Genomic DNA, 13,600 nt, shown 5'->3' on the forward strand with positions numbered 1-13,600 from the left:
AAGTCCTAGTGCGCTGGTGAGATCAGCCCACCCTGATATCAGTTCACAGTCCGGGAACCAGTCAGAAGATCCGTGGTTTTGTACTAAAGATCTTCACGAGGAGAAGGCGCTAGCTATCTTCGATTCTTTGGAGAATCATCAAGGTATAATGGCTAAACCCTAGAACAGCATGTTTTAGATTTCATTTAATTTAAAGCATGTGATTATTTGAGTTATGAGCATGATACGTGAGATGATTACGCGAATAGAATTTGTCTAAATAATCCGCTAAATAGATCTGATTATTATGTAATTGATTTATGAATGCGCTTCCGCTGCCAACCCCTTCAGGGTCTCCACGGCGGCTAGGGTTAGAAGCGAAGGAGAAGAAGCGGCTAGGGTTTCCGAAATTGGGGATGTAAATCAATTATATACCCCTGATTTTCGGAAATCGCAAATCGACCCCCCCAAAAAAGCCAGAACCTCTTTCTAAACCCCACCCAAACCCTTTACCTGCAAAATCACCCCACAACTCTCCTATATTTGGCCTAGACCCCCACCTTAAAAATATCTCACATCATCCACCCCAAATATTCCACAAATATCAAAAACCTTCCCAACAGTCTCATATATTCGAGATTGGTCCCCAGACTGCCCGAACTTTACAAATTCGACCACACATTTCAGAGAAGTCTGACTTCCAGCCCACTATCCCGTGCCATAATTCTTTTGAAGCCTTAGCTTGTTCGTCTATTTCCACAACATGCCCTAAAGACACCAATTGGATCTTTGATTGTGGGGCAACAGATACAATTTCCTTTGAAGCCTCAGATTTTGTATCCATCTCCACGTCAAATAAATCTCATGTCCAGACCGCCAGTGGGGACCTAGCACCAGTCATGGGGGCGGGCACGATAAACATTTCACCCACTCTATGTCTATCTAATTGTCTTTATGTCCCTTCATTGTCACATAAACTCTTATCTATCAGTCATGTGACCAAGGAGTTGAACTGCAAATTACTAATGCAACCTTTTGCATGTTACAGGATATCAAGACGGGGACGATAGTTGGGCGTGGCACTGAGCGAAGCGGACTGTACTACGTGGACGAGATAACCCAACAGAGTGCTGCGATGATACTAACTCCCGGACCGACAGACAGGCAGGCTTGGCTTTGGCATCGTCGGTTAGGGCACCCATCTTTAGGATATTTTCTCCTACTTTTTCCTGACTTAGTTACTTCTATAAACTCTTTTCATTGTGATACTTGTGTGTTGGCAAAAAACCATAGACATTCCTTCAAGTTGAACAATACACGAATGAAATCTCCTTTTGCTTTAGTATATTCTGATGTTTGGGGCCCAGCTCCCGTCACTGGGGGTCAAGGTTTCGATACTTTGTGCTTTTTATTGATGACTACTCTCGCATGACTTGGATCTATTTTTTGAAGAATAAGCATGAAGTTTTTGATAAATTCGTTGATTTCTACGAACTAATTCAAACTCAGTATAATCATAGCATCCAAATTCTTAGATCTGACAATGGGGGGGAGTTTATCAATAAAAATATGCAAGAATTTTTTAGAAAAAAGGGTTTAGTCCATCAAACCTCATGTGCTTACACTCCGGAACAAAATGGGGTAGCTGAAAGAAAGAACCGATATATCCTTGAGATTACCCGAGCCCTCCTAATTGAATCTAAAGTACCAAACTCTTTTTGGCCCGAGGCTATAGCCACCGCAGTATACCTTATGAATCGTCTACCCACTGGAATCCTTAACTTTAAAACACCTATGGATACTTTTTCCAACCACTTTGAAATCCCATCCTCCTTATCCCTTGAGCCTAGGGTGTTCGGTTGTTCTGTCTTTGTTCACATACCGAAGCACGAACGCTCCAAATTTGATCCCTGTGCCCTCAAATGTGTCTTCCTTGGCTATGGAAAAAATCAAAAAGGCTACAGGTGTTATGATCCAACAACCCGTAGAATGCACACCACCATGAATTGTGATTTTGTGGAGGGAGAATACTTTTACAGCCGATCTAGTAGTCAGGGGGAGACACCTTTAGACGATAGTCAAAACAATGACCTCCTAGATTGGCTACCAGATATTGGGGACCACCACTTAGGGGGAGAGCCACATCCAGGGGAACACCAGACAGGGGGAGAGTCACAGCCAAGTCCTGTCACAAACGTTGGTCCACCTGAGGAAGTTAGTGGCACCGCCGGGCCGTCAAGTCCTGCAGTACAGAACGAAGAACAAAGTGACATTGTCCGGCCATCAACCCCGACTTTGATTCCTGAGGTAAACAGTTCAGATTTTGATAATATGCCTTCAGAATGCACTAACCTTGATAGGGGCAATAATGAAGAATGTGGAACCCGTGGAAGAAGGGTAAATACAGGAGAACCATTTGAGTTGCCTCACAGGAGTACGAGAGGAATTCCTCCTAAAAGATACTCGCCAGACTGGAAAGGAAGGAAGGCGAAATATGGAGTGTCAAACATTGCCCAAGGTCATCTTTCTGAAATGGCACGGGCCTTCGAAGCTGCCCTATATGAGGAGGAAGAAATCCCACAATCATTTGAGGAGGCAAGAAAGCACAAACATTGGAGAGAAGCCATGAAAAAGGAGATAGATGCCCTCGTCAAAAATGGCACATGGGAGAAATGCGCATTGCCTAAAGGAAAGAAGCCAGTTGGATGTAGATGGATATTCACCATAAAAAGAAGAGCAGATGGTTCAATCGAGAGATATAAGGCGAGACTTGTGGCAAAAGGATACACCCAGGTGTATGGAGTAGATTATGAGGAAACTTTTTCCCCAGTTACTAAAATGGATACAGTACGGGCCTTATTGTCTGTGGCAGTATGCAAAGACTGGCCACTACATCAGTTCGATGTTACCAACGCCTTCCTCCATGGAGAGTTAGAGCAAAACAAAGAGGTGTATATGGAAGTTCCACCAGGATTCTCTGAAGAATTTGGAGGAGGAGAAGTTTGCCGACTACGAAAAACTTTGTATGGTTTGAAGCAGTCTCCACGGATCTGGTTCGGAAGGTTCTGCCAAGCAATGTTCAAACATGGATTCAAACAAAGTCAGTCCGACCACACGCTCTTCACTAAAAGGAGAGACGACAAGGTAACGTGTCTGATTATTTATGTTGATGACATGATCATTACTGGAGACGACGTAGAAGAAATCCAGAAGTTGAAGGAAAATTTATTTAAAGAATTTGAGATGAAAGATCTTGGAGCATTGAAATACTTCCTGGGGATAGAAGTGTTGAGATCCAGACACGGGATATTCCTAAGACAAAGGAAGTATGTGCTAGACTTGTTGGCAGAAACTGGTCTCATTGAGTGCAAACCTGCAGACACTCCAATGATTCCCAACCATGGCTTAAAAATAGAAGAAGAAGCTGATCTCGCAGATAGAGAGAGGTATCAGCGACTTGTCGGAAAACTCATCTATCTCTCACATACCAGACCCGACATCACGTATGCAGTTGGCGTAGTGAGTCAGTTCATGCACCGACCTCAAGCTAATCATATGGAGGCCGCGTTGAGGATTGTGCGATATCTAAAGGGTACAGTAGGCTATGGAGTATTTTTAGCCAAGAGAGAAGACCTGGAGATTGATGGATACACTGATGCTGACTGGGCAAGTAATCCAGTGGATAGAAGATCTACAGGGGGATACTTTACCTTCATTGGGGGCAACTTGGTTACTTGGAGGAGTAAGAAACAAAAGGTTGTAGCTTTGTCAAGCGCCGAGGCTGAGTTTCGAGGAATGAAAAGTGGACTCACGGAAATCCTATGGCTAAGGAGACTACTCACAGAAATTGGTTTTCCACCTACTCGGAAAAGTCAACTATTCTGTGACAACAAGGCGGCCATCAGTATCTCAGAGAATCCAGTGCAACACGACAGAACGAAGCACGTGGAAGTTGATCGGCATTTCATCAAAGAAAAGCTAGAAGGAGGCATTATTGAGTTCCCTTTCGTCCGATCCGAGGAACAACCGGCAGATATACTAACCAAAGCAGTTCACCCAAAGGTATTCAAAGAGATACTGGGCAAGTTAAGCATCGGAGATACCATTGCTCAACTTGAGGGGGAGTGTCAAAACATATCAAATGGAGAGAAGATTGAAGATTAATTGCAGAGAATAATTGATTGACTAGGATTGATTCAATTACATATTATCCTAGAATAGATTGATTACAATTAATTGTGTTTCCATACTTAGCTCATATTCACACCTATATAATGAGGTGAGGAATTACATTGTAAAATATATCAGAGAAATACAAAACATCTTCTACTCCCAAAACTCTAAACTATGCCTTATTCTAAGAATTTCGCCTCTCTCGATTACCATCTTTAAGATTCGTAACTATCTAATGGCGTAAAAAAACTAGTCGCCTATGTTAACAAACTCGAAAATTTAAGATGTCAATCTAAGTTGAATGAAGATGGTAGTATTAGAAAGTTAAATATAGTTGACTGTGTACTATTTCGGAGTTTCTTGACAACACTATGTGCACTACCGAATCCGGAAGTGCTCAAAATAAGGGAGCAGAGAGGCAGAGGAAGAAGAGTGGGAGGTGAGACAAGGAGATGAATTCCGCTCATTTCAGTTTCTTTGGAAACACAGATGCAAATTGCTTTGTAGTTACCTTGTGTTTGTGATAACATAGAGGCAAAGTGTTGGAAAAATTGTAGAGTTTTTATTCAAATTTTTATTTGTCTTTGCAATCATCTTATAACGAAATAAATTGACTACTTGTCTTAAAATAACATTGCTCATCTGATAATACTATTGGCTTGACGTGATCAATGCATTATTTTAATACAACATGCAAATTATTGAGTATATACCCAATAGTCAGCAGATTAGTTTGTGAAACATTGTCCCTTTTGTTCTCAACTTCTCATACTCTTTTCTGCAAGAATTCTGAAACAAAAAAGATGGCATACAATCTTCAATCCCTCATCACCATCCTACAACAAATCCTCGATCCCGAACAAACCCACTGGACTTTCGATCACAACAAACCCCAACTCGAATCACTGCTCCAAAAAGCTGAATCTCTGATGCAGATTCTTGCAAAGTCTTCACCCTCCCAAATAGCAACTTTGGAGGGTCAAATCAGAGATTCAACATACAAAGCAGAAGATCTTATTGAATCACACATGGTTCATCAAATGCTTTCCAAAACCAAAAACAATATATTGACATTTTTCAAACCCAAATCCAAGAGATTGACCTTTTCCACACCTGATCTGCAGCTAGTCACTCAAGACCTTCATTCTGCAGTGGTTTCCATGACGGAGAAGATGCCGACTTCATCAGATTTGCAGCAGGCAACTCAACAACTTGAATCTATGACGCTCGTGGAAGTGGAGGAAAAGAGTGCTTCTTCCTCCAGATCTAAGAGTTATTTGGTGGGAGTTGATGAAGATCTGTTGGAGTTAAAGGATCGTCTCACGAATTCGGAGAAGAAGGTGAAGATCATACCCCTAGTTGGTATGGGTGGTATAGGCAAGTCCACCCTTGCTCGAAAACTTTACGAAGATCCGCATACTGCTTCTCACTTTAATTATCGTGGGTGGGCTGCGATTTCGCAAGTTCCAAATGTGCGGGAAATTATGTTGAGTCTTCTTCGTGGCCCGGATGAAAAGGTCAGCAATGAACTGATTGGATGCGGAGAAAATGAGTTGAAAGAAATATTATATAAGAGATTGTTTGGAAGAAGATACATGATTGTGTTGGATGATATATGGAGCAAGAAAGTCTGGGACAAGATAAGGATGCATTTTCCGGATAATAATAACGGGAGTAGGATTGTGATCACCACTAGGGATTCTGAAGTGGCGGAACATGTTGCAGGCTCGCAGAGTCTGCATCATGTGCAGTTGCTAGACGAGTTTGCAAGTTGGGATTTACTTTGCCAGATTGTTTTTGGGGAAGAGGATTGCCCTGACGAATTGCAAGAGGTGGCAGCTAAGATTGGGAGTGATTGCAGTGGGCTTCCTCTTGCCATTCATGTGATTGGAGGGCTCTTGTCAAAGGTTGAACGATCAAGAGATGTATGGGAGAATCTTTCAACCTATGTAAAAGCTTCAATTATTGAATCGGACGAGCATTTCTCCAATATACTATCCTTGAGTTATAATCACTTGCCGATTCACTTGAAACCGTGTTTCTTGTATATGGGAGCTTTTCCAGAAGATTATGTGATTAAGGGATCTAGGCTTAAGAGTATGTGGATAGCTGAAGGATTTGTGAAATCAAATGGCGAGAGGAGTTTGGAGGAAGAGGCTGAGGATCACTTAAAAGCTTTAGTGGAGAGGAATCTAATTTTGGTTAGATGGAAAAAAACCAATGGGAAACCACAGAGTTACTCAATCCATGATCTGTTGAGGGATTTGTGCATAAGGAAGGCTAATGAGGAGAAGTTTTTAAAAGTCAAGAATTCCATTCGCCATGTAAGTGTTCAGTCATCATATGAAATGGAAGTTGTGCATGCTTTACCCCAATTGATGTCATTTACTCGATCTTTTATATGCACTGACGAGGTTAGTTTTTCTCCTGTCCTTTCCATATTAAGATTGGTTAGGGTGCTAGATGTAATGGAAATGGTATTCGAGGAGTTCCCAGAAGAAATATTACAACTTGTGAACCTACGTTACTTAGCCTTCTCCTGCACTTCGGGTTTACCTATTGGAATATCAAGATTGTGGAATCTGCAAACCTTGATTTGTGGACAAACGACGGAGCTTCATTTGCCATCTGAAATATGGGAGATGTCTGAGTTAAGACATCTCAGGTTGCTCACATCAATTGAAATTGAGGAAGGATACAAGATAAGATTTGTTCATAAGAGGCTGCAGTCAATTTACAGTGTTTGGATAACTCCTTCACTGATTAGGAATGGTTTCTTAGAGATAATCCCAAATGTCATAAAGTTAGGAATCTTTTACATCGACACACCCAACATTGATATTGATCTTAGCCATCTTCACAAACTTGAAAATTTAAGATGTGATTCTGAGTTGGATGAAGATGGTAGCCGTTTTCTGAACAAACTAAGATTTCCATGTAGTATCAGAAAGTTATCAATATTTAAATGTGTAGTATCTCGGAGTTTCTTGACAGCTCTGTGTGGACTACCGAATCTGGAAGTGCTCAAAATAGTGAATTGTGTGTTTGAAAGAGACGGAGAGGCAGAGGAAGAAGAGTGGGAGGTGACAGAAGGAGATGGATTCCGTTCATTGCAGTTTCTGCACCTCCAGTCCTTAAATATAGTGCGATGGAGAGCCAACGAGACCAACTTCCCTAAACTCCGTGAGCTGCAACTAACCAGATGCAAAGAGCTAGAGGAAATCCCCTGTGACATTGGAGATATCCCAACTCTCCAAGAAATTTACATAGAAGAATGTGACGCTTCTGTAGTGGCTTCAGCACAACAAATTCAAAAGGTGCAGCAAGACGAGTACGACAACTATGACCTCAAAGTGTTTATTTATGATTAGAAGCCAAAAGGTAAAAATGCAAAAAAGAATGCTCCATCTGTTCATACAAACAATCTTGTCCTTAATTTGTTGATCCCGACTTCTGATTATTAAACTGTATGTCTTCTGTATGGTGTATCATCTTCTGCAACTAGGATAGTTTCAGCAACGCGCAAGCTGAACATATGCACTGCAATAGAAGGTATGCATATCAATGTTTGTAAGATTTAGATTTGGTATTGTAGTATAGTAGTGTAGTCTTTTCTCTTAATTTGATAGTAAATAGTTCGTATTTTTCAGCTGCTGCTGCTCTTACATCGCTTGAAATATGCTCATAAACATCTCGTGATTCTATTCTTATCGGATCTGGTTTCTGCTTGTTTCTATTCTTTGGGATTGATTTGTATTATTATTCTTTTCCCTTTTGCAAAACATAGATGCAACTTTAGTAGGAAGTTGTTTTTTTTGTTATTGTGTTTGTGATTTTTCGATGCCGAAAAAGAGTGTCTCGGTGAAAGATTACACTGTTTGACTCATTGCATGATTTTTATCCAATTTCTGTACAATTTCTAACGTAATATATGTATTGGGATAAAGGCACAAAATGACATTGCTCATATGATAATATCCAATAGGTCGTGCTCAATGCATTATATTAATACATGTAAATTATTGAGGAGTATGTATTCTCAACTTCTCGTAGTCATTTCTGCCACTTCTGAAAGAATAAAAATGGCATACAATCTTCAATCCCTCATCACCATCCTTCAACATATCCTTCATCCCGAACAAACCCACTGGACTTTCGATCACAACAAGCCACAGCTCGAATCCCTACTCGAAAAAGCTGAATCCCTTGTGCAGATTCTTGAAACAGCGTATAAAGCAGCAGATATTATTGAATCACAAATGGTTCATCAAACGCTTTCCAACCCCGAGAGCGAGAGCTGTTAGATGTAATGGGAATGGTATTCAAGGAGTTCCCTGACGAAATATTACAACTCGTCAACCTACGTTACTTAGCCTTCTCCTTGTACCTATTGGAATATCAAAATTGTGGAATCTGCAAACCTTAATTTGTGTACAACGGATGACGCTTGGTTTTCCATCTGAGATATGGGATATGTCTGAGTTAAGACATCTCAGGTTGTTCCCAGAATCAAAATTGGGGAAGGATTCAACATAAGATTTGTTCATAAGAAACTGCAGACGATTTACTTTGTGAGGATAACTCCTCTATTGATTAGGAGTGGTTTCTTTAAGATCATCCCAAATGTCATAAAGTTAGGAATCTATTACAATGACTCACCAGACATGGAAGTTGATCTTAGCCATCTTTACAAACTCGAAAATTTAAGATGCCAATCTGATTTGAATGAAGATGGTAGCTGTTTTCTGAACAAACTCGGATTTCCACATAGTATTAGAAAGTTAACTATATTTTACTGTGTAGTGTTTCGGAGTTTCTTGGCAACTCTATGTGGACTACCGAATCTGGAAGTGCTCTCAATATGCCAATGTGTGTTTGAAAGAAACGGAGAGGCAGATGAAGAAGAGTGGGAGATGACAGAAGGAGATGAATTCCGCTCGCTGCAGTGTCTGTGCCTCGATTCCTTAAATATAGCGCGTTGGAGAGCCAACAAGACCAACTTTCCTAAACTCCTGGAGCTGCATGTAAAAGAATGCAATGAGCTGTATTGGAAACATCCCAACCCTCCAAACAATTTTAGTATGTGGATGTGGCTCTTCTGTAGTGTCCTCGGTGCAAGAAATTCTGAGGGTTCAGCAAGAGGAGTACGACAACTACGACATCAAATTGATTAAACAAGATTAGAAGCCAAAAGGTAAAACAAAGTTAGACTCCAAGCAATCAAAAAAGCATGCTCCATTTGTTCATATACAACACAATCTAGTCCGTAATATTCTTTTGAAATTACATCAGAGGTAGAATTTCTTGATCCTGATGTTTGGTTATTAAACTGTATGTAGTGACATTGGAGATATCCCAACTCTCCAAATAATTGGCATACGTGGATGTGGCGCTTCTGTAGTGGCCTCAGCTCTACGAATTAAGAAGGTGCAGCAAGAGGAGTACAACATCTACGACCTCAAAGTGCGTATAGAAAATTAGAAGCCAAAAGGTAAAAATGCTGAACTCCGAGCAATCAAAAGCATGCTCCAACTGTATGGTGTAACGTTTCCTGCAACTCGGATAGTTTTAGCAACACGCAAGAATCACTCATGGCTCAAGCCAAACGTATGCACTGAGCATATTCATGTTTGTAAGATTTAGATTTGGCATTGTCTAGCTATATATTAGCGTGTACTCTTGTTTTTTTTGGTCTTTTTTTTTCAGCTGCCTCTCTTACGTCGTTTGCAATATGCTCCTAAAAGTCCCGGGATTGTGTTCTTTGGGGCAGTTTGGTAGGTAAGATAAATAAACAAAACATGATAACAACACATTAGCTCATTTTTTGTCAAGATAGATGAGTTATCTATAAGATGAGTTGTATTGTGTTTCGTAGCTACGTGCTCAAGAGAGTAATCGAGCATACATGCATGCATTGATAGCATAGAGGCAAATTGTTGGAAAAAATTTAGAGTTTTTATTCAAATTTTTATTTGTCTTTGCAATTTTAAAATTTAGTTGAAAAAATTACGATGTTTAGTTTTTTTTGCAATAATCTTATAACGAAAAAATTGACTACTTGTCGTAAAATAACATTGCTCATATGATAATGTACTATTGCCTTGTCGTGCTCAATACATTATTTTAATACAACATAGTCAGCAGTGGGTGGTTAGAGATTCGTTTGTAAAAGATTGTCTTATTTTTTGCTATCAACTTCCCATAGCCAGCAGTGGTGGTTACAGATTAGTTTGTAAAAGATTGTCTTTTTGTTCTCCATTTCTAATAGTCAATTTCTGAAACAAAAAATGGCATACAATCTTCAATCCCTCATCACCATCCTACAACAAATCCTTCATCCTGATCAAACGCACTGGTCTTTTGATCACAACAAACCACAACTTGAATCACTACTCCAAAAAGCTGAATCTCTTATGCAGATTCTTGAAAAGTCTTCACTCTCCCAAATAGCATGTTTGGAGAGCCAAATCAGAGATACAGTGTATAAAGCAGAGGATATTATTGAATCACAGATGGTTCATCAAATGCTTTCCAACCCAGAAAGCAAGAGCTTCACCTTTTCCACACCAGATCTGCACCAAGTCACTCAAGAGCTGGATTCTGCAGTGGTTTTAATGGCGGAGAAGATGCCGACTTCATCAGATTTGCAGTAAGCAACTCAACAACTTGAATCTATGAAGCTCGTGGAATTGGAGGAAAAGAGTGCTTCTTCCTCTAGATCTAAGATTGATTTGGTGGGAGTTGATGCAGATCTGTTGGAGTTGAAGGATCGTCTCACAGATATGGAGATGAAGCTGAAGATCATACCCCTCGTTGGTATGGGTGGTATCGGTAAGTCCACCCTTGCTCGAAATCTTTACGACGATGCGTATGTTGTTTCTCACTTTGATTATCGTGGTTGGGCTGCTATTTCGCAAGTTCCAAATGTGTGGGAAATTCTGTTGAGTCTTCTCCGTGGCCTGGATGATATGGTCAGCAATAAACTGATGAGATGCGGAGAAAATGAGTTGAAAGAAAGATTGCATAAGAGATTGTTTGGGAAAAGATATATGATTGTGTTGGACGATATATGGAGTACGAAAGTGTGGGATGAGATAAGAATGTATTTCCCAGAGAATAGAGAATAGTAATGGGAGTCGGATTGTGATCACCACTAGGGAGTCTGATGTGGCGGAACACGTTGCAAGCTCAAAGAGTCTGCATCATGTGCAGTTGCTAGATAAGTTTGAAAGTCGGGATCTACTATGCCAGATTGTGTTTGGGGAAGAGGATTGCCCTGACGAATTGCAAGGGGTGGCAGCTAAGATTGGGAGTGATTGCAGTGGGCTTCCTCTTGCCATTCATGTGATTGGAGGGCTCTTATCGAAGGTCGAAAGATCAAGAGATGTTTGGGAGAATGTTTCAACCGATGTAAAAGCTTCAATTGTTAAATCGGACAAGCATTTCTCCAATATACTTTCCTTGAGTTATAACCACTTACCGATTCACTTGAAACCATGTTTCTTGTATATGGGAGCTTTTCCAGAAGATTATGAGATTAAGGGATCTAGACTTAAGAGTTTGTGGATAGCCGAGGGATTTGTGAAATCCAAGGGAGATAAGAGTTTGGAGGAAGAGGCCGAGGATTACTTAAAAGCTCTAGCAGAGAGGAATCTACTTTTTGTTAGCCGGGAAAAATCCAATGGGAAACCAATGGGTTACTCAATACATGATCTGTTGAGGGATCTATGCATAAGGAAGGCTAACGAGGAGAAGTTTTTAAACGTCAAGAATTGCATGCGCCGTGTAAGTGTTCAATCATCATATGAAATGGAAGATGTGCGTGCTTCACCCCAATTGATGTCACTTGCTCGATCATTTATATGCATTGGTGAGGAGATTATACCTCCTATCTTTTCCATATTAAGATTGGTTAGGGTGCTAGATGTAATGGAAATGGTATTTGAGGAGTTCCCAGAAGAAATATTACAACTTGTGAACCTACGTTACTTAGCCTTGTCCTGCACTTTGGGTGTACCTATTAGAATATCAAAATTGTGGAATCTGCAAACCTTGATTTGTGGACAGACGACGGTGCTTAGTTTGCCATCTGAGATATGGGATATGTCTGAGTTAAGACATCTCAGGTTGCTCACACCAATTGAAATTGAGGAAGGATACAAGGTAAGATTTGTTCATGAGAAGCTGCAGACTATTTACTCTGTTTGGATAACTCCTTCAGTGATTAGGACTGGTTTCTTAGAGATCATCCCAAATGTCATAAAGTTAGGAATCTTTTACATCGACACACCAGACATTGATGTTGACCTTAGCCATCTTCACAAACTCGAAAATTTAAGATGTGATTCTAAGTTGGATGAAGATGATAGCCGTTTTCTGAACAAACTAAGATTTCCATGTAGTATTAGAAAGTTAACAATAGTAGAATGTGTAGTATCTCGGAGTTTCTTGACAACTCTATGTGGACTACCGAATCTGGAAGTGCTCAAAATAGGGCATTGTGTGTTTGAAAGAGAGGGAGAGGCAGAGGAAGTAGAGTGGGAGATGACAGAAGGAGATGAATTCCGCTCACTGCAGTTTCTGAGACTCTATTCCCTTAATATAGTGCGTTGGAGAGCCAACGAGACCGACTTTCCTAAACTCCGGGTGCTGTATGTAGTCAAATGCAATGAGCTAGAAGAAATCCCCTGCGATATTTGGCATACGTAGTTGTGGCGCTTCTGTTGCGGCCTCAGCGCAACGAATTAAGGAGGTGCAGCAAGAGGAGTACGACAACTACGACCTCAAAGTGGTTATACAAGATTAAACTGTATTGTGTATCATTTTCTGCAACTCGGATAGTTTCAGCAACGCTCAAGCTGAACATAGCACTGCAATAGAAGGTATGCATTTTCATGTTTGTACTTTTGTAGTGTAGTCTTTTCGCTTAATTTGATAGCAAATTGTTCCTCTTTTTCAGCTTGCAATATGATCATAAACATCTCGTCATTCTGTTCTTATCGGATCTGGTTTCTGCTTGTTTCTCTACTTAATTTGGGATTGATTTGTATTACTACTTTTTTTACCTTCTGCAAAACATAGATGCAACTTTTAGTAGGAAGTTTTTTTTTTGTTATTTTGCGTTTGTGATTTTTCGATGTCGAAAAAGAGTCTAATTTTAGTTTCACCATAACGACCAAATCACTCTTACTGATTACAACTTAGATCCGTCATTGATTGTCGTGTTCACACGTTGCTTGAGCATGCTATTTGATTGATCCGTCATTGATTGTCTACTCCAAAAAAATTAATCATTGACAAACCTTTTTCTGGTTTTATCTACTCCAAAAAATAAATTTCGTGAACTGAGAAAGTGCTAAAGTAAAAGAAAAGGAAAATAAATAAATAAAATAAGATAGGTATGGTGAAAAAATAGGGAAAGTATGAAGGATAAAATTTTAATTTTTAG

General features: G+C 40.1%; 1 protein-coding gene and 1 pseudogene across 9 annotated transcripts; both read left to right on the forward strand.

Annotated features, from left to right (window-relative positions):
• The first annotated feature begins 4,915 nt into the window (after positions 1-4,915).
• On the forward strand, positions 4,916-9,857 carry LOC125212031 (putative late blight resistance protein homolog R1A-10). 9 transcript variants are annotated; one of them, XR_007174600.1, is made up of 4 exons: positions 4,916-7,533; positions 7,658-7,704; positions 8,956-9,346; positions 9,492-9,857. XR_007174600.1 is itself a non-coding variant. In XM_048112040.1 (2 exons), exon 1 carries the CDS (start codon positions 4,956-4,958, stop codon positions 7,521-7,523), a length of 2,568 nt encoding a protein of 855 aa, XP_047967997.1. In that variant the 5' UTR covers positions 4,916-4,955; the 3' UTR covers positions 7,524-7,533; positions 7,658-7,886. The 9 variants fall into 9 exon arrangements, 2 of the variants coding, with proteins under 2 accessions (XP_047967997.1, XP_047967999.1); XR_007174603.1 differs by having other exon boundaries at positions 7,663-7,704; XR_007174599.1 differs by having other exon boundaries at positions 4,916-7,704.
• A 582-nt stretch (positions 9,858-10,439) lies between these two features.
• Positions 10,440-13,149, forward strand: LOC125212999 (annotated as a pseudogene).
• The last annotated feature ends 451 nt before the right edge of the window (positions 13,150-13,600 follow it).

The sequence above is a fragment of the Salvia hispanica genome, chromosome 3 (genome assembly GCF_023119035.1).
Source record: "Salvia hispanica cultivar TCC Black 2014 chromosome 3, UniMelb_Shisp_WGS_1.0, whole genome shotgun sequence".
NCBI lineage: Eukaryota > Viridiplantae > Streptophyta > Magnoliopsida > Lamiales > Lamiaceae > Salvia > Salvia hispanica.